The following is a 21,557-nucleotide window of genomic DNA, read 5'->3' on the forward strand; positions in this document are numbered from 1 at the left end:
ATAAGAGACTTTTTTTTTACAGAAAATATTACTAAAATACTAAAACTACTAAACTACTACCAAATTAGTTGACGATTGATATAATTCTTGACAACTAATTGATTAGGCTAATCACTGCAGCTCTATTTGAGATAAGATTGTCAATTATTAGTATTAAGTTTAGTTTTTAGTTTTAACTATTTTGAACACTCAAGGTCTTAAATGTTAAAATCTCAGCTGCCTGACCAGCTGAACAGCTCGCATCAGACTTTGTTGCACATAAAGACAGCTCTGATGATCTGCACTCGCTCAGAAGACACCTATTTAAAAAAACATTGGAGCTTCATCAATAATGTAAAGTATATTGTGAAATGCACAGTTCCTGTCATTCTAATTTGCCCTTTTATATTGTTTTGATCCCACAGTCACACACCACAAACTATTTTTGGGTAAAGCATCAATTTGATGGCTTGTGGTTCCTTTGAGTCAAAAGTTCATCTAAAACACAGCGGCCTGTTGTTTGCTGTTGGCTTCGTCCAGCACGGTCATTTACTTCTGTTTACAGAGGAAGTGGCTCGCATAAGCAGACAGAAGCAAAACCATCGGTGGACACACACAAATTCAAAAGTGTTTCAAAGGAATGACTTATGACTTATTTGTTTTCTTGCAGAGAGTATTATGAGAAGATCTACGCAACTCACGTTTGTACAGTTATACAGCCAAGACACCATGTGTAATTTTTACACTTTGGTTGTTGTATGTATTAACATACATGTCATAAAGTATTGCTTAATGAGCTTTAAAAGTGATGGTAAACCTGATTTTGTCATGTATGGAAAGGGCCCCGGCAAAGGGCCAGACTTTGTGCTCATCTACGCAAACCAGCTGCTGGCTTTAGCCTTACATGTAATGGACAGATAGTAGTATAAATGTCCTCATCTAATACAGTTTTCCACCAAAATTAGCGTGTATATGCAGTGCTATTAAAACCCAGGAAATCCTGCTAAATTAGACGATAGTCTTATTGTCAGTAGATCAGAGCTGTGTACACGGCTCTGCGATAGACAGCTACGCCTTTCGTTTTTTCGTGTTTTACTTTTTTGAGTCCCTCTTTCTAACTAGGACCCAACTAATATGGAAAGATGTTCAAGCATTGTTTGGAGGGAGAAAATGGAATTAGCGGCAGCACAAAACTGCATCATACCAGAAAAGGGGCTTTTTTAAAAAAAAAATGTATCCAGTGGGAAAGGAGCTTAACTCGATATCAGAAAGTAAAACAAAAGCATGCAGATTTCCCAAAATTATTCCTGTAAGTGGAAGGAGGGAGGAAAAATGAGCCCACAAAATAAATAAAATGTAATAAAATTAATTTGACCAAATCCCATTATAGTCACTGTGGCAAATGTGTAATTTCTCAATAATAAAAGAGGAAATGGAGCAGAAACGTATTATTCTAATAATAGATTATTAATAAACAGTATGATTATCCTTATATCAAGTGATGCAATCCATTAAATATATAAAATCAATCCAAGTTAAAAGCATGCATGAGCGCTCTCTTTCTCTCTCTCTTTCACACACACACACACACACACACACACACACACACACACATTGAAAATACCATTTGAAGCTGCAGGCTGTTATCCTGAACTGATGTGTTTTACGGTGGAAAAATCTGTGAAACGTGCCAATTGTTAATGTCAACAGCGGGACAGCTGAGCGCTGAGGTCAAGGTAACACACACTTCACTTCATGCTGCTGCCTGCCAGAGCCCCGTGCATTCGTCCTGAGCAGGACCATGAGAACATTGAGAGAACTACCTCCAGGCTGGTCTGCTGCTATTTTCACACTGTGCATGTGTATGTGTGAGTGACTAAATCAGTGTCATCTAAAGGTTGCATCGTTCAAAAAAATGTCCCTTTGTCTGTGAGCTAAACGTAGAGTGTGAGTATCCTCTTACAGTGAGGCTTTCTTGTATCTCTGAGTGTGTAAATGGGTGATAACACCCAAGCCAACACCTTCAGAGAAGGACCCTCTCGTATGTTTTTAAACCTTGTTGAAGGATGAGGATGTGTATGTGTGTGTGTGTGTGTGTGTGTGTGTGTGTGTGTGTGTTTGTGCATGCGTGTGTCTGTGTGCGTGCGTGCGCGTGTGTGTGTGTGTGTGTGGGTGTGTGTTCTTTATTGTCGGTGGGGGTGAACCTTTCACCTTGTTGATATAACCTTGTCAAGAACATTTATTAAATTGACACACTGTATGTGTGTGTGGGTGCATGTGTGTATACTAGATGGAGTCGGGGCAGCGTGGGAGGAGTAGATAAGGAGTTAGGAAGTGAAAGAGGCTAAAGAATAAACAGATAAAAGGCTTTCTGTGTTCTCACTTGTCTCAGAGAGCCGACTTTGCTTTCAAACAGGTGTGAAAAGGGGAAAAAAGGGGAGATGGGGAAGAAGTAAAAGGATGTTGAGAAACCACAGAGGGAGAATAAACTAGAAACGGGGAAGAAGTGAACATGGATATTGATGGCCCAAGATGGTTATTGGATGAACAGTGGGATTATGTATATGAGCGCCAGATGATGGGTGAAAAACGAAGAAACAGAGAGGAGGAAATATCCTCCTTCCTCCATCTTTAATGTCCCGACTGCACATTACCAGACGTGTTCTCTTACATCTCTGACACGAAACATGACTTCGCTACAAAGCCTCTCATCGCCGCTACGAGCTCCGGCAATAGACTCAACCCCCCCTCCTCCTTCTTCTCCCATCCTCATCCACCTGATTACAGCAGCCAATGAGATTGCTAACCCTCTGCCCTCTTGCTTGATCTGCAACCCCCACCCCCGCCACCGCCGGCTACATCCATCCATCTCCCATCTGTAAAGTAGACGATTCATGGCCATTATGAGCAGAGACACAGATGCCTTCACATCATAGAACAGTACACTCGGGGAAGTGAGGAGAGTTAAAGTGAGAGCCGGTGATGAAAATCCACTAATAACAGACATGGATATTAGAGTGTATTACATGATAGATGTAAGTAATGCATGCTTACTGAACCAACACACTAATAGGAGATTAAATTATTACTCGATTAAAGGATTATTATTTCACTGCAGAAAATTATTTAAATAGTCCTTGTCACCCTCATCAGGTCATTCTTCTATGCACATTAATATATTGCAAATTAGTAAATTTGTTTATAAAGTCGTCCATAAGATTGAAAGCTTACCTATGTTTTTCGAGAAATATTTTCAGTTAACGTCACATCTTCAGGATTTCCTGCACATTCAATTATTTCTGGCAAGGTGCCACAATTAAAAAATCTGCCGCTATGTTTTGTTTTTCTGTTTTTGGGGCTGAACTGTTCATTAGGTACCAGGGTTGCAGCGAATTACTGGTTTTAAGGTATACCTTAAAACTATATATGATTATCATAATGTGTACCATTGCTTATCTATGATATTGAAGAAAAATTGCAACTGGATGGAGAATATCACCTTCATTTTAGTTATTTTCAAAAGGGAGACCTTTTATACATACCTTGATTAAAAAATGGTTTCAAGGCGTAATTAAAGTGATAAAACATTTCAACCGACACTAGCCCTTCTGTTTTTATTCTTTTAAGGGACATTGTGACTTATAATAATAACAATTCTGTTATTCTGTGATAGCGTGAAACAGCGATATCTTCCACAACGATTATCATAATTTCATTCTGTTGCAACACTATTAGGGGTGCTGTTAGAGCATATACTGTTAGATTATGCCTTGCACCATACTCTCGGAGCGCACAGCGAACCTTGGGCACAGACAGCAGTAGAACGTCAAGCACACTTAAAGTGAAACTTAAGCGCTCATTGAGCTGGGTCCAAAAGTTTGCTTTCACTCACAAACAGCGTCTCCCCTCATCCGTTGAGGATCAATTATCCGACCTGCAACTCAAACTGAACAAACCAAGGAAAAAAAAGGATTCTGCCTGTGCTGCGTTCAAGGACCCATAAAAAACTCTAAATTTGGAGAGGGGACATAGACTGATACACACACATACATGGATAGATAGGTAGATAAATAGATAGGGAAAAGAATTAGTATAGCAAAGGCTACATTTATGTTAAATGAAATCATGTTAAGAGAAAAAGAAATACAATTTGAACACTAAAATTAATTTCTCAAGAGATAAACAGAAATAGAAAAAAGACAATAGCAATGAGGTGAGTAATTTGACGTGAACATAATACTTTGGTCTGTAGATCACTGACCCAATTTCTCTCTTTCTCTCTCCCTGTTTCATGCGCTCATTCCCTCGTTTGGCTCGCAGCATAATCTCTCTCTCTTTCACACACACACACACACACACACACACACACACACACACACACACACACACACACACACACACACATAAGCTCGGTCACAGATGCGACCACACAACAGGAGAGATGAGTACACATGGTTCCAACTGTAAATGCCTTCCTCTGCCTCCCTCCATCCATTATATTCTCTGCATTCTGCTGTTCAGTGCAGACAGAAACAACAGACAGACACTGAATCATATGTGCTCTAATAATGGCCATTTCCATATGAGCTCCAGCAGCACACGGACATATGTAAAAGCAAGCAATCATTTGTTTTTCTTCTTTCTCTTACACTGTACTGAAGCAATAACAGAAGGTGGGCTTTGTTCAAACAGAGAGTCTCTCTCCTGCATGTATATTGAAAAATTAAAACACAATATTAAATTCTACAGCGTTTTTTAGATCCTAAATGTTTACAAAGGTCTTCACAGGGTTCAGACACAATTTCCATGCTTTTTAAGGACCCAAATTTTCAGACCTTTTTGGTAGATTTCTCAAACAAAATATAGAATCAGAGTTCAAAGAGCCAGCCCTCAGTGTCATGATCCTAGGTTTGGCCTGTGGTTTGTTTCCTGTTTTATTCTGAAAGTCAATCTCTTCATGTGCTACTTCCTATCCTTGTCAGTCCCACCTGTTTTCATACACTCCTGCTTTGTATCGGTCTCGTTAGTCCTACCCTGTTGCAGAGTTTTCCCTGCACACCTGTCCTGCATCAGTCTTGATGGCTCCATCCAAGTGTTTCCGACCACACCCTCGTTATCTTCATTGACAGTCAATCGCTGTGTTTCCCTCCTGTTGCCCGTGCCTGCCTTTCCCAGCTGTGACTTGTTCTTGTGATTAGTTCTCTGTGTATATATACCTGTGACTCTGCTGTCCTTTGTCAGTCTGTCTGTGTTAGTGGTGTCATTCACTGGTTCATTTTCCCTGCCTGTCAAACTTGTGTTTGTTGTGCCGTTCTGATTTAGTTTTCGTGTCTGTTTTTGCTGATTTTTTACCAGTTGCATTAAAGCTCACTTTTTGTTAAATCCACCAGCCTGCTGCACTGCATCTGGGTCCTCTTTTGAACTGGCGCTATAACATTCAGATGCTAAAATTTACCCACTGTGGCCGTTTAGTCCTTAATCACAGCAAGTTGGACAGCGTTTCACCATCAGACATGTCTGCCAAAAGACAAGAAAACTAATGGTGTTTTACTTGCATTAGTTTCCCTTTACATCCTGAATAAACTATCATATTATTGTTGCCCCCAAATATTTTTGGTCTCTTATGAATAAGAACCAAAAATGAGCTTTAAAATATAGATAATTAAATAATTTCTCTCTAATCTTGTCTGCACAGCCTTGTTTATCCATTGAAATGACGATGTATCGTAGCTGTCTTGAGGCAGAAAAAAGGAACAGAATTATGGCCCTGGCAGCATAGAGCACAGAATTTAGACCATGATATGGGGAAATTAAGTTTGCAGAAAATGTTAAATATAATATGAATTGATGAAAATTTAGTTGGATTTTTTCTTGGGTAATGAAACCAGAGGAACTTTGGGAATTTGGACTCATATCGTCAGTATTTTTCCCCTAGATACTGGGGTTCATTTACTTGCACACTAATATTCTACTTTTAAATACTATTAAAGACTGGATATTAACAGGCTTTTGGATATGCACTAATATTGTAAAGCCAACCTTTTCATTAAGGTGGTTGAAGGAATAAAAGAGGGAGGCTGTTTCACACTGTCGAACAAGTCCGCACCATTGAAAATATCCTGGCACAAGCAACAGATATTCCACTTTTCTATATTATGATGTGATAAGCGACATGTAAGGGCACATTACTCACAGTATACATGGCTGCATGTAAATAGGAGTATTAGTGGAATATCAACTTAGCTATGTAAACGGCTAGTTAGTTTTAAAGTGTTTTTTTATGAAAAAGGCCAAAAAAGCAGAATATTTCTTGCATGAAAATGTAGTCAATGAAAAAAAATCATTACACTTCTTGCTCTGATGATCCAACACGCTCAATAAATCTGACGTATTTCACTGTCATTAGGCTTATTTGTCAGCCCCCACTCCCCCCACACACAGAGCAATGTCCAGTCACAACAGTCAATACTGGATCTCATTGATCATTTCACTCAGTTTGACTTTCATTAATACACTGAAAGATCAAACACCAACAAACAACTGTCACCCTGCTGTAAAGAATATGTCCATGCTGTTTGGTGAAAAGTGACGTTTTGGAACCAGAGCAGAGTCACCCATCACACTCAAAATAATATCACACTTGCATGTTTACGTCCTCCCCTGGACAAATGTTCTTGTTTCCCACCACAGCGAGCCTCGGGACAGTTAGTGGATGTGTCTGTGCTAAGAGTGAGCGCTCTGGGTGACAAAGCAGGACAATGTGACATGTTGAATATTTCAGTCGCATGCTAAAGAAAATACCAACAAGGGTCCAAATTAACTCGCAGCCCATTTGAGCATTCAGCGCTAATCCTCGCCCCAAATCCTCGACAGTGGCTTAATGTTTGAGAGGAATCAAACAGAGGGAAGAAGCTTGTCTGGGGACGATGTACCGCCAGCTCGGACCAGCTCGGGGAGCTCAAAACTAAAGGACTGTTTCATGTTTGGCTGAACAGGTGTAATTGTGTCTCATGCTTGGTCGTGTTTCCGCTTGTTCTCTCCGCCCCTCCATCTCCCTTGTGGGATACAAATGTCAAAGGATAGAAACATCAGACAGCTGCTGCTTCTTGTCTGTCTCTGTCTGTCCTTATCATTTTTCAAAAGACTGACAACCAGTTTTTATCCAAACGAAGCTTTGAATGTCACGGCGATCGTATAGAAGCCGAATGTTCTTTGCTTGTGATAAACAGCTTGATAAATAATTGAGGAATGATCTTTTAATGTCTGTCTGCCAAAACGCCAGCTGTGTTTTTGTGAGTGTTTGATGTTTCAGTCGGCTGTTTAATTTATCATCAGTCCAAATGGTGGAGTGTTGTTTTGGTGAGTTTGAATGATCAGAATAATCAGGCATCGCACATGTAATAGATTAACAGACAACTGGAAAGTTTTCACACTAGTTCTTCTCAAGTGTTGTTGTCATTTCTGGTGATTCATTTTTCATTTCAAACAGACATGGCCCTCCGATCTTACAGTGGTTTGAAAACTGGTGCATAAAATCATACAATTAAGTTGTTTTCACTTGTTTTAAAGGCCCTGGAAATGTGCTTTATCTCACTATCGGGTTCTACATGAACACTTAACTCTCTGCTAAAGTTGCAACAGCTTTGGTTTTTTCACACAAAACATTTCAGCATGATTGTTTCCTGTGCTCTTTTCTCTGGTTTAACTGGGTGGGGCTCCGTTGGTGAAACATGAGATCAAGTATTTGGGTATGGGGCACAAAGATCTGCATGCTGCCAGTTTAAATTTATTAAGGTAGGCCTGTAGAAGATTTTGCAGATGGAAATTATGCCTTAAAAAGGAAAAAAAAGCCTCAAAGAAAAAATATGAACTTTTAATTTGGAGCATCATTGTGCAGATCTCTTTTGTGCCCTGCAGTGATACATTTTTTGTCTCTCACCTGTGCTTTTCTGCCTGGATGCACGCATACTTGTGTCCCTCCTCTAAAGTATTTTCATATACAAACACGATTTAGCTAAATTTAAATCACAATCTAATGACAGCTGCAGGGTTGTTTGCTTAATGTTGCTTTCAAGTAAATCTGAACAAAACACTCAACAAAGTCCCAGTTGTACAGATTTTGAGTTTTCTTTTAAATAAATAATAACTCCAGATTATTTCTCCAGTCTACAGAGCTGGTTTAGAATAACTTATCAATAATATAGAGCTATGAATCAATCCCTGGCTCCTTCTGTCGACAGAACATGTCAAATCGTTCTCGGGAAAGACACATAAACCTAATGATGAGGAATGATAATGATGGTGCTGGATCAAAAGTCGGGCATCACCAAAGTTATTACAATTCATCCCGAGGAAGAAATGAATGTCTGTATTATATGTCATGCCAAACCATCCGACAGCTGTTGAGGCATATCAGTAAAAAATGAAAACTCATAGTGGAGCTGCAGGAAAAATGAGAGGATAACAGCGTCGGCAAGATTCGTCCACTGGAAAACTATGAGCGACTGCAGAAAATTTTGTGCAAACCCATCCAGTAGAATGTGAGATATAAGATATAAGTCATTAGGGTTCAACCTTTGGGGACAGCCCTGTCGCCAGAAGAAAATGTTGGCATTTTGCTTTTCTGCTATCCACAAATATGTATGTTTCAAACTCATATTAGCTTTTCTTCAGCAATGTATATAAGTTGACTTTGTCATTGGGGGATTGGCGGGATGGTAGATGGCGAGACTGCAAAGCTGCAAATCACTGCTCAAGACTGAAACAATGACAATCATCTTGACTCATCACTGTGTTTGCAGTGATATTTAGTCACCAAACATGGTAGCAACCTGCTGCTGTGTCTCCAGCGCAAATAGTACCACCAAGGCAAGTTTATTTATATAGGAGTTTGATCCACAGGTGGGGAGCATAGAAACTAAAAGCTGCTTTACCTTGCTTGGTTTTGATACCAGCAATGCTGAGCAAACCTGTCCCAGATGACCTGAGGGGTCTAGATGCATCGTACATATAAGTATATCAGAAATGTATTAAGGCCTGAGACCACTGAATGCTTAATAGACAACAGTATTTCAAAATCTAGCCTTTGACATACAGGAAGCCAGTGCAATGATTCATGGACTGGTGTAATGTGCTCCACTTTCTTGTTGTTAGTAGGGACTCCAAGAACAATCTTCTTTTTATAAAGACATAGCTGCATTTCCAGCTGGGATTTTGCAAGCAAAGATATGCAAAAACATGATATTTTCCTTTCTATAACCAAGTGGTTTTTGTGCCTACCTCACATTGTTGCTAAAACATATCCACAGTGTATTAAATGTAACATATCAGTGGTTTTAAGAAAGGTACAATGCCAACATTTATTCTGATGAGTGGGTTGCAGGGGATCATCATGTCCGTAAGTAAGTTTTATGGCAAACCATCAAAGTATCAACGTAGTGGGTTATCCAACCAACTAAAAAACCGACATTCCCATTTCTAAAGCAACTCCGCTGTAGCACTGCTAAAAACTAAGTCTTTTTGGACCGATGTGTCAAATGTTAATGATAAACGAATGAAAAATGTATGCTAAAGTGGTTCACGTCTGCACTTCAGTTACAGTCTTCAGACCTTGCTGTAAAAATCCACTTCAACAAATAAAGCAATACATTATGGACCCCTTGAGTCTTAAAATAGAAAGTTATTAGAGCTGTGTGTAGTTAAAGGCAATCATTTAACACTGATATTCATTTTCACATGAGACCGAGAGGAGGAGGGATCTAGAGGCCCTTATTTGTCCCTAAAAATTATGTCTTGCTTGAGGGGGCAAAGCTGTGCTGGCTGCAGTATTCTCACATGGATATCAAACAGCATTAACTCTCACTGTAGTAAGTAATTTACTTAAAAAGCAAGAGGCCCAATACAACTCACTGAAATGGTGAAAAATGGAGAAAACACATCATCAAAGGGTATTGATTAATGTGCTAAATAATGTGTTTAATTGAATGCATGTAGGTTAAAATGGCACACTTGTAAGTGGAAATAAATGTCATTTAATGTCTTGATAAAATGTTTTTTTTCCTTTTCTCAGAAGTGTTAAAAGGGCTGCTGCCAGAAAACAATGAACATTTTGCAGAATGGCGTGTCTCTAATTACAGCCTCCAGCCTATACACAAGTTCAGTGCAGCACAGCCTATCATTATTAAATGTCCTCATTGCTTAATGCAAACAAGAACGAAATGTACAAGTTTGATGGTTCAGAATATTCTGTGATCCACTTTCTAGCGAGAACACGGATCGACTACTGTTAATAATTCCTGACGACTGCATCGCCAGCTAACCATCTGCCTCCTTTCTCGACATTCCCAGGGAGCCAGAGAGGACAACAATGTAATGATGCCAGTCCACATCATTAGTCAGTGAAGTGATCAACAAAACATAATCAAATGAGAGCTGGAACAAAAAGCCGGAGCAGCGTGGGCAGCAACGTGTTGGATCATTCATAGACGGTTTGTGGAAGCCTTCGCTCCGGCAGCTGAGCTGTTCTGAGGGGTGATTTGTCAGTAAATATCAATCAAATGCAGACAAACACAAGTGGCGGGCTGAGTGCAGATGTAAAGCAAAAGAGCACGAATGCATTTCACAGCTGACTTGGCAGGATCGGAGGATTAATTGTGCCGGAGTTAGTTAGACTTTGAGGGCCCCCATGCGAGGGAGCGGAGCAATTATGGCCGTTCAAATTCCTGCTAGACTTCAGTTTTTCACTGTAATCCCGACATTTACAGACATATGTGGAAAACATATCAGCAGCAAAATACACTCACACAAAGAAATCCACTCTTTTCCCTTCACGCCCTTGGAATTTTTTTTGCCTGCTCAGTTCTTTAAGTCATTAACTTGCATCCTCCTATCTTTCACTCTCGCTGTTTTTCCTCCACTCCCCCTCTCTTCCCCTGCGGTTTCTGTCACTTGTTCACAGACGAGTGGCCATTACATCGCCATGACCTAAATGTGTCACATCCCTCTCACTGTGGCTCTCTCCCCTCTCTTCCTCGCTCCCTCCTCCTGCACTCTCCCTATATCCCTTCCTGTCCGTCTGGACATCTCTCAACTTTTTTCTCCTTCTTTTTCCCCACACTCACACCCACTCTAAGAAGTGGAAATTTTTTTGACCAGCGCTGAAATTGCTGACCCCATCTCCTCCTCACTCCTCCCTCCTCTTGTCTCTACTCTTCATTAAAGTCCCTCTCCAGACACATTTTAAAGTGCTTATACTAATATTTTGTTTAACATGGGTTTCCCACATAATAATTTACAAAAAAGGGTCTGGAAGCACATCTACTTCTGTCTCCTTTACTGAGAAATTTGCTTGCAGTACACCATGTCAGACTTAGAAGGACTTTGATCAATTTTGTATTATGAGCAGATTTTTACTTTACATGTGTTTTGCTGCAAAACGTGTATTTGTATCAGTTTAGGTGTCTTAGAGCACACAAACTGGGTTTTAAGTGGCTTTTTAGTAAAAGCTGTCCTGTTTGCAAGGAATCGCTTGGAAACACATTTCTGTGCCAGAAACGTGAAAATGGAGGATTCTGCTGTGCACCGAAATTGGCGGCAGATATATCAGAAAGTTAATCTTGCAATTAAATAAGGCACAATATATTATGTTTTGGTACTTTTACCATCTCACATTAGCATCTCTCATGTGGGACAGTTTGTGTTTTTCATGGCCGATATACAACATCAGCTGATAAAAGATGGCAACAATAAATGTCACCTCCACACACAATGCTTTGCTATCTGTTGAGGCTGCCGATCAAAGTTCACCAAAGCTGAACACCACACATGCCAAGATGTGACTTTGCCACCTGAAGCAAATAGTTAAATCACTCTTTTGCCAGCTTTATGCGGAAATGAACAGGGGGCAAATATTTGTTGCTAATTTTTCTCATGTGTAACAGTGCCCTGAGACAGGGATTGGCTTTTGTATTATGTAACTAATCTAGCTTTCCCAGTGCGCTTTGAATCTCAGATTTTAGGGAAGTGCACAAAAAGGAATGTGAAAACAACTCTTCAGTGCACTGGTACAAGTCAGTGTAGTCAAAGTTATTCATTTTAGGGAAGATAAACATCACACATTTTAAATGGAGGGGGCTTTAACATTAAACAACCAATATGGCTGCTCTGTATTCCTAAGGTATCTCTGTAAAACTCTATTTATGACAGAAAATATGCAAATGTTACATCACTACAAATGCACTGCATGAATACAACACTGCCTCTCCTCTTCTCATCTTAACCTAACCCGACCCGCCTGCCCTCGTTTCCCTCTGGTCTCTACATCAAACCCAGCTGTGTATCAAACTGACAGCTGCGACTTTCAATATTGATCGAGACGCTTCGTATCTCAGCAAATACCTAGAAGAGAACTGACAGGAAGTCAAGATCGGCCCAAAAAAATTGACTGATTACCAGTATTTATTTATGGGGTATTTGAGTTCCAATAAGTTCTCCAGAACAGAGTCACAACTTTGCATTTCAGGGGATAGTCACTGATCAAAGTCAGTTAACAGGAAATGAGAATAAAGGGTATCACTTCCGAATTGCCAGAAAACCTGCATTACAGACTGGAGCTTTAATCCATCTGTCATTATGGGAAGTGCAGAAGCCGATGTTTATAGAGCTAAGATAAAGGAGCCCCTTTGAAAGACTTCTCTCAGCCAAAGTGGGCAAATGAGCTGTTGCTTGGGCAAGAAAAAAAACTGAACTGTGGAGCGCGACTGATATTAGAGATAAAAGTCATGATATGTTGGCCTCTGTTGCATCAATATTAACCATTCCATTTGATATGTCTCTCACAAGTTACCAAACTTAATGATGTTTTTTTAATACTGTAAAACTTCAAATATAAGCCTGGTTCCAATTAAACGCCAAGTCCCTTTAACTCGGTTGCTAAGTGTGGCTACACATTTTGACAAATTAAGCTTGTCTCAATTAGAGGCTCGGTTGTCATGCAGTTCATTTTTATAGAAGTTCTTTGGATGTTGTTGGCTACCTGCTGGCGCTTAGTTAGCTGCTTGGATCACACATACAAATCGAAATGTTTAAACGTTTGCCAATATGGACATGCTATACACATGGTTAGCTTGGAGAGATTCTCTGCAGTTCAATCGTTCAGTTCATTTTACTAAAACCATGAGCAACAAAGAAGAAGTAAAATCAGCAAAATAAAGAAGACACATGCAAAAATAAATAAACAATTTGATTGTATTTCCCATCTTTACCGGGCAAAGGTTTTACGTGTGTCCCATATATAGATGCCTGTACCAAATATAAGCCTTCCAAGTTCAGTGGTTTAACCAAATAATATCCAATTTATTAATTGAAGTTTTATGATAATTTGCTGACTCTGTTTTATATGGAAATTCATGATCCACCTCCACAGGAATCAAGCTGTTTGTTTCTCAGACCTACCCAGACACGCAGATCCGTTGACGTTCTGCTCGTATCCTTCATCACAGACGCATCCTCCCACAGGAACCATCCACTCCCCTTCAGCATTGCAGTGCATACGAGGGGGCGTGCCTCCCTGCGCTTTACTGTGGGGGACGCATGTCCCAGTAAGGGGAACTAAGGCAGTTGGCTCCGCCCCTGAAGGTGTCGCCGGGTATGATGCCAAGTACACACTGGTGGCTGGACAGCGGCGGTAGAAGATAGACACACCCATGAGGGAAACACAAGCTCCACTGTCGACGATGGCCAGGACGAATCTGAAAAAAGGGTCACGTGTTAAAGTATGTAGGACATTCAGACCCTTGGGAGCGATGGTGTTAGTAAAACATGAGTGATGATTACCCATTGCGTGTGAGTGGGGCAAAGCTGCGTGTCTTGATGTTTATTCGGCTGTATCTGTTGGGTTGATACTGGTGAGGTGAACTGGGCTCCACCTTGGAGAAACTCTTATCAGCTGCAATGGTGTCGATCTTTACCCAGCCCTCCCTGGTCTCCTTCTCTCCACTGGACGGCTGTGGGGAGGAAAAAGCAAAGTGGACGGAAGACGGTGGAGGGAAAGATAATTAGAAGTCAAGAGAAAGCAAAATAGCGTGGAGAGTGTGGTTGACAGGAAGGAACCAAGTAAACAAGAGGAAAATTATGGGTGTTAAAATAAGCTGGTTGATAGATGGATGAAGATTGGAAATATACAGCGCATTGAATCAAAATAAAAAGCTGTATCTTCTCAGGCACATGTATGATATGAAGTGGTTTAGTGAGAGGAGTAAACGTTGACTTCGATGTATGCCGGCCCCAGTGGGAGTTCGTGCTCAAGTCCCTGTGAAGACTTTCAGCGCTGCAGCGCTTCCTGACTCTTCTGCGACTCTCCTCTGATTCCTCATCAGGCTTTGATTTGCATTTTTAAAAAGCATCTCACTTCCCTCAGGAGAAATGCATTCATCTATACAAACACTGCGTCCCACCCACTGTGACTGCACACGATCTAGCTCAAGCGGCACAGACTCGGAAGCTCAAAATGTCATGGAGAAAAAAAAGCGTAAATAAATAAAACATCTTTGGACAGTCGGTGTCAGTCACTCAAAAAACATGGTTCACTAACAACATGTAAGGTTCAGAGAATGTCATGCAATGAATGTAAAATAGTCACTGTCATATGTTTTATGCCTTAAAGATGTAATTAGTGGGACTGAAGTGACATTTCTGGAGACCACAGTGGCACATTTTTACATTTTGTAAAACGTAGTCCTCTGAGAGTATGAGCTTCAGACCAGTGTGGCCGAAAGAGGCCGTCAATCTCGACAGCTTTTTTTGACAAGCCCGACAATAATCAGGATGATCACACAATTACTCCCTGTCATGAGATGATAAGAGGTTTTGCTGTTTTGATATAACATGAGCGCAACATCCATCAAAACTTCCTTTTACTTTGCTTAATGATTATTTCACTTTGTTTAATGATTCTGTCTGAAGGTCATTTGCCTAAAGCAGTATTGAAAAAAACAGCTTGAAAAATAAGGACACTTAAAATGCCCAATTCATCTGTTTGTTCACTGATGTTTACTCCTTTGAGAGATGCTGAGCGGCACCATTAAATCTTAGGAAATGTCTCAGCTAATTAAGACTTCATTCATGTGGAAATACAACTGTAGCATCTCTTTAACTTTAACATAACTGCCAAAAATACTTGTTTTGTATATGCATACATTTAAAAAAAAAAAAAAGGTATAACTTACTTATAGCTACATGGAGAAATATGCCTTTCACTTCAGGGTATGTATTCATACAGTTCAGAGAGTGAAAAATATCTGACTTTGCCAACCTAATGGATGCTTTTTAGTTAATCATTCCGATGTTGTGTTATTATAGTGAAATGTAATTTAAAATCATTACATTTTCTCAAGTGTCAGGTCAGATATGTCGACAATACTTAGTATTACATCTCTTATTCTTTCAGGGTGTCTGAATAAGTTACATTTAAGGACTCTAAAATACCAATTTAAATGAATATAAGACCAATTCTACAATGTGAATACATACCCAAAATGAAACAAAACACTTTCAAAGACCAGAAAAACACACTAATGTTTCAAAATGAGCAGTAAGGTGAAATGACACTGATGATTCTCACGGTGCTCACCGCTCTGCACAGAAAAAAATAAACTAAGGAGCAAACTGGCTCGCAAAGGCTTAGTTTAACAATGGAGTCTCGTTCTATGATCTAAATTTGTCGGCATTGCATGCATACAGGTGTTACGTTTCCTGTTACTTTCATGGCTGCAGTGCTTTTCTCTTGTTAAAATGCTGTTTCTGATAGAGGCTTCCAATAAATAAAAATTAAATTTAGGTGTTGATTTTCCCCTCTAGCTGTGTTGCATACTGACCATTTTTTATTCTCCCCCTCTGATGGAGGAAAACATTTGACTGTTGAAGTAAATAGCTGGGAATGAGGGTTTGTTTTATTGCAGTACCCTGGATTCAAACTGGGACGTGTATTTTGCAAAAAAGCTGGGGAATGGCTCACTGTATCTGTCAGACGAGACAGACGAGTAAAACTAACAAGGGTTTGTGCACAACTTTTCTTTTATACCACATGGTCTTGACCCAATTTCTGCTTGAGAATCTGTTTAAAATATAATGATTATAAGTGTAACTTGCTCCTACTAACAATGTAAACAAGGATATGTTGTATTTACATATTATGTAAATGTAAAAATCTGGTTAATTATGCACATCCAGTGTTGTTTCTCTGTCTCACCTCAGCCGCCCAGGTCCTCTCCAGCTCTCTCTGGGAGTCGGCCTGTTTGTAGTAAAGGGTGAGCGTCTCTCTGCAGGTAGGGGACGGTGATCGCAGGCTGGCACAGTCACGCACAGAGAAACGCAGCGTGACAAACACCCGTGGAGCAGAGTGGCGGTACAGGAAGGGTGTAGCCAACCAGTTGTCTTGCAGACGGGGATTTTGGTTGACATTACAGACCTCGAAGGTTCGTATGAGCTTCCCTCGGTCGTCCAGGACACTGACCTCATCCCACTGAGGGAGACAGAAACAATATCATGAGCTTGTGTAAACTCCACTTTGTAAAAGAGAAACATGATATCACGCGGGGAGCTCCAGAATCAGCCTGTGTAAAATGTAAAAACCCCCAGTGTGTTTATGGTTTGTCCACCGTCATAAATCTTCTTTATATCTTTAAAGATGGTTTACATGTTACAAGGTAAATATTGAGCATATTGCTGGTGTCTCTGACATGTGGGTCAAGTCTTTTACTTACATCACAGACTGTTGTTTGACATTATTTCCACCCTCAGTGAGACAAGTACAATAGAGTATTTGATTTTGTCTGGTAAACACACACACACACACACACACACACACACTGGTAATGAATCCACAAGTGAAACGCTGTTCTTTGACTCTCCCCAATGATATAGGTCATCTCTATGTCCCAGTTATCCACAATAGACCTTCTGCTGTCTAATTAGGTAATCAATGATTCTAAAATCAGTAGTTAATTAAAGAGCATGTGCCACTGGCTTTAAGCACATGTAAAGCATTGCAGACAAAACTGTAATGATCAAGAGATTATTCATTGCTGCCAAAAAACACACACACATTCTTACTTTACTGGAATCTAAAAATTTCGATCGTTTTATGTGTCCCATTGCGGACACAGTGGAGGAGGCCTGAATATTGTTTGTGATGAAATCTGCTTCAATATCAAAGTATCTTTGAAGAAAACGTGTCCTAATTGCACTGGATTATACACAGAACACAATGTCAGTGGTTTTCAAAGGGACCATTTCTTCACTACAAAGTACTGCCAATGAAAACTGTTTACAATGCCTTCTACAGGTTATTCGGAGCAACAAGGTTGCATCTGAAAAGACATTTTGATGTTGAATTTCTTAAAAGCGTTCTTCAAGGATTCAAACATCACAAACAAAATTCTGTCACTTCCATTAAATTAGAATGGAGGCAGATGTATCAAAGAAAAATATTTCAAAACTCAACAAGTAAATGCTAAATTGTTTGAATGGCTAGCCACAACAAGATGTGAGAAAGAAAGTAAATCCACACAGCAAAACAGACATAAACTAAAAGATGTCGGCATCTTCCAGCTTAATATGTAACAGTAGTACAGTAATGTATTATAATTACAATTATTCAGTTTTATTATGTGACATGTGGTTAGTTTTTCTCTCGCACTGGTTTGGCATTTCCATGTGTATCACTGTTCACATGTGACAGGTGGCGGACACTTGTGCGCCTGACTTGTGGCAGCTGTTGTGCAATAAAACGAGCAGATTTTGTCATATTTTCAGGAATCTGAATACTTGTAAATGTACAAATGGATTTGGAGTTTTGTAGCATCGTTGGGGAAGAAGAAAAAAAAAACGAGCAGTGCAGAGACACGGCTCTGAATGAGACTCTGTCAGATCAGTCAAAATGTAAATGTAGGCGAGGGGTTTAGTTTCACCAATTATACAGTACGGTGCCTCCAAGGATGAAAAGGCTCTGCTTTAAGCTTGTGTAGCCCTAAGTGACAAGCAGGGCCCTTTCTGTTGTAACACAGAGGAATTATGCATTAGGCCTCATCATCATTATTCTCCATGCAACAATGGCAAGAGGACAAAGGGTCCTGACACTCTATCAGGGCGCTTTCGGCGTGTGTGTGTGTGTGTGTGTGTGTGTGTGTGTGTGTGTGTGTGTGTGTGTGTGTGTGTGTGTGTGTGTTTGTGTGTGTGTGTCAGTGTATCACTGCATGTCTCTTTCTCCTTGTGGTTCTGACAGCCAGTATGAACAAAAAGGATCACACATGAGAGAGTGTATTCATATTTGGTCCAATTGGAATAATGATAAGATCAGTGAGCAGATAGAAAGAGTCTGAGGCGCTGTCAGTCTAACGGAGTGAAAGGACAGTTTTCTCTCTCCTGGGCCGTGATTCATTCTCTGTCAGACATGGGGATGTGGGGAATCGGATGGAGGGGACAACAGAGAGCACATGGCAGGATGAAGGGATGCAGATTGGCAGTGGAGGGGGGGATAGTGGGAGAATAGTAAACAGAGAGTGTATTTGTGTTTGGTGGTGGCAGCAAAAGCCTGACCATGTGAGCAAAAAGGTTAGGGACCTTTAGGAAGGAAAGAGCAGCTGCTGGCATCTTTGTGTGGCATTGCGTGCAGTTTGCTTCTATACCTTTGTGAAGAAAAAAAAACACATTTGTTTTCTGACCACAAACCCCCCACTTCTCCCATTTTCTCCTCTCCCCTCCCTACTTTTCCCTGTCTCATCTTCCCCCCCCCTCCTTATGAAGAAAGAAGGGGAGGAGGAGGGGTGGATAAAGCGTTGGAAAGAAAGAAAAAAATAGGGACGACTCATCTTCGTGATTTAATTTGAACCGAAATGCCAGAGAGCCACGCAATCTCTCCGGTGACAGAGGACTGGGAGGGGCAAGGCCTTGGACACACAAACACGTAGAAGCAGAAAAAGGCATGCACAGACACCCCGAGACATATGCATGCGTGCGCGCACACACACACACACACACACAACGGAGAAGCAGTGTGTGAAAACAAGGGAGGAAAAAAGAGACTACAGAAAGAGAAGTCGAGAGTCTGCTGGTTTGACACTGAGGGGAAATAAGGGGCAGAGTGGAGATTGAGTTGGGGGGATAAAAGGGAGAATATGAAGCGGAGACCCAGTGGCTCTGGGACTGTGAAGGGCAAAGGGAAAGAAGATTAAAAGAGGGAGAGAGAGGCAGAGACAAAGAAGCAGAGGGGCTGCCTGTCGGTACATTAAAAGAGTGGAAAGACGGCAAGAAGAAGCAGGAGGAGAGCGAAGTAAAGAATATCCACAGAGCCTCGAGCAAAAGGAAAGATGGGATGTGGAGAGAAAAGAGAGGAAAGGGTTAAAAAAAAAAGAACACACACACACACACACACACACACACACACACACACACACACACACGCACACACACACACACCCTCTTTCTCTCCCCCTCTCTTGGTCTGTCTTTCTACTTCTCTCAGCTTGATGCCCCGGGTCAAATAACCATATCTCCATCTCAGAAGCACTTCTCATCCAGGGACCATAAAAAAAAAAAAACTCATGCAAATGCTTGACTTGCTCACGCACTCACACACTCAAATGCATGGCCTCCTGTTAGCAGCTGCCATCATGGTTCACAAATTCCTAACACACGAGGCCCTAATTAATCAAAGATCGTGTACAATTAAGGAGGCCAGACTGGGGTGATAATGACTAAAGCTAAACTTCAGTGTAAGGTGAGATAAAAGGTTTAATGTGAGTGTGTATGCTCGCCAGATGTTGGTTAACGACTACTATATTTTCATTTGGTACTTTTACGAGCTTCTGGTGGTAGCCGGTTGTAATAGTCGGCTCATTTGTTTGCCCAAACTAGCATTTAAGATTTTCAGGTTCATGCTTGTATTTAAGTTTTCTACTTTTTAGGTCTTCGTATGTTAGCCTTTTTTCATAAATTATTTCTATTGGTCCCCCAGTATCTTTTACCATTTCTGTACCAATGGCATATACTTATGTCCATTGGATCCTTTTAAAAAAACAGCAGTTGTTTTTTCTGTAATTCCTGAAAAATAGCAATTTTTGAGATACGAGGTTTGTGCCCAACAGCAGTAATTAATACTTGCAGCATGGAGTCTAAGACCATATAAAGAAATCCAGCACATTGTGACATCATACTGTAGTCAGAGCAAAAAAAAAACTTACAGTGTTCAAAATGGTAGGAAACTTGAAGTTTTGCTTACTGGGATTACTTTTACACACATTTACCCACATTTACCTCATTATTGGAAAACATCCTTGACTGTAATACTTAAAGACACAAAATATAAAAAAAAAGCCTTAAAGGTCCCTTTAAGCTTGTTATTGTTTGTTTTTATTTCATGCATTGTGTAATGCTCTAAATTTATACATCAGATGTTTTCCATGTATTGTCCATGTATAGATAGAGTCTAAGAATAACATTTTTCTGTACCAGCAGAGTAATTGGGCATAGGAATTTCCTGCTCAGTAACAAGTACACACACTGTCACACAGTTTCTCACATGTAGTTTGACTGATTATCTCAAAGATGATGACAATGAAGACGATGTGTGTGTGTAATTATGAGCCATATTAGAACTGAGCCACAATCACTCACAGATGAATGGATTTATCTGACCCGGGACTTGACCCTAGCACAGTCACGCAAGCACACACACACATGGGCTCAGACATATATCAGCACCCCAGTACACACACACACACACACACACACACACACACACACACACACACACACACACACACTTATTTACACAGCTCAAGGCGATGCGACAACCTTAAATAAAAAGCAGCTCAAGATTGGGAGATCTATGGTTCAATCACTGCAATCTCATCACAGATGAAGACACACAGTAGAGACCAACAGAAAAAAGCATTTCAGCCCTCAAGGCTGTCTTGAAGGGAAGGTGTTTATTCTCAGGCTGTGTGTGCCAGAAGCTCCACAGATCACTGTCAGATGCCCGACATGCTGCAATATAATAACTCTAACCTTAAACCATAGCTAAACATTTATTCCTCATCTTCAAGATGAGATCTGTGACTTTCTGCAAACTGTAACTGTCTGCAGTGATGAGATGTCCAGAGCCAAGAATAGTGGAGAAGATTTAGTGGAAAGCTTCTGTTTATTTGAATCATTGCAATCAATGCAGCCTTGGAAAATGTGCCAGCACCAAAAAGGATACTGCTGTGCCTCATGTTTGATTCTGATGTGTGAATGGCAATACATACTGTATTTTAAACAGATTTTAAGAGCTTGGACATGTCTAAGCAGAATCAGCAACAGCGGTGCAAAGAGATCTGTGTGCATGGCAAATGTATCTGTGTGTTTTGATAACCCATCTTAGAAATGGATATGTTATTTTAGATATATAATAATAATACGTTTTGTTAGAAATCGTTAGGGTCAATTACAGTTGCATGAGAAGCACATACAATTTTACTCTTCATCAACAATTCTTTTGTTTAGAATATAACAATAATAATAATATATAATATATAATAGAA

At 40.3% G+C, this 21,557-nt stretch overlaps 1 protein-coding gene across 1 annotated transcript in view; it reads right to left on the minus strand.

Moving 5' to 3' along the window:
- The window catches only part of ephb6 (eph receptor B6), a 48,218-nt gene that overhangs the window by 10,369 nt on the left and 16,292 nt on the right, over positions 1 to 21,557 (minus strand). The window contains exons 3-5 of the mRNA XM_042489320.2: positions 16,226 to 16,498; positions 13,813 to 13,982; positions 13,432 to 13,727 (exon numbers count right to left, since the gene is read on the minus strand). Coding sequence (XP_042345254.1) covers positions 13,432 to 13,727; positions 13,813 to 13,982; positions 16,226 to 16,498 — 739 coding nt within the window. The remainder of the gene's footprint in view (positions 1 to 13,431; positions 13,728 to 13,812; positions 13,983 to 16,225; positions 16,499 to 21,557) is intronic.

Source organism: Plectropomus leopardus, chromosome 11 (assembly GCF_026936395.1).
Source record: "Plectropomus leopardus strain MGB_pleo_1.0 chromosome 11, ASM2693639v1, whole genome shotgun sequence".
NCBI classification, from domain to species: Eukaryota; Metazoa; Chordata; class Actinopteri; order Perciformes; family Serranidae; genus Plectropomus; species Plectropomus leopardus.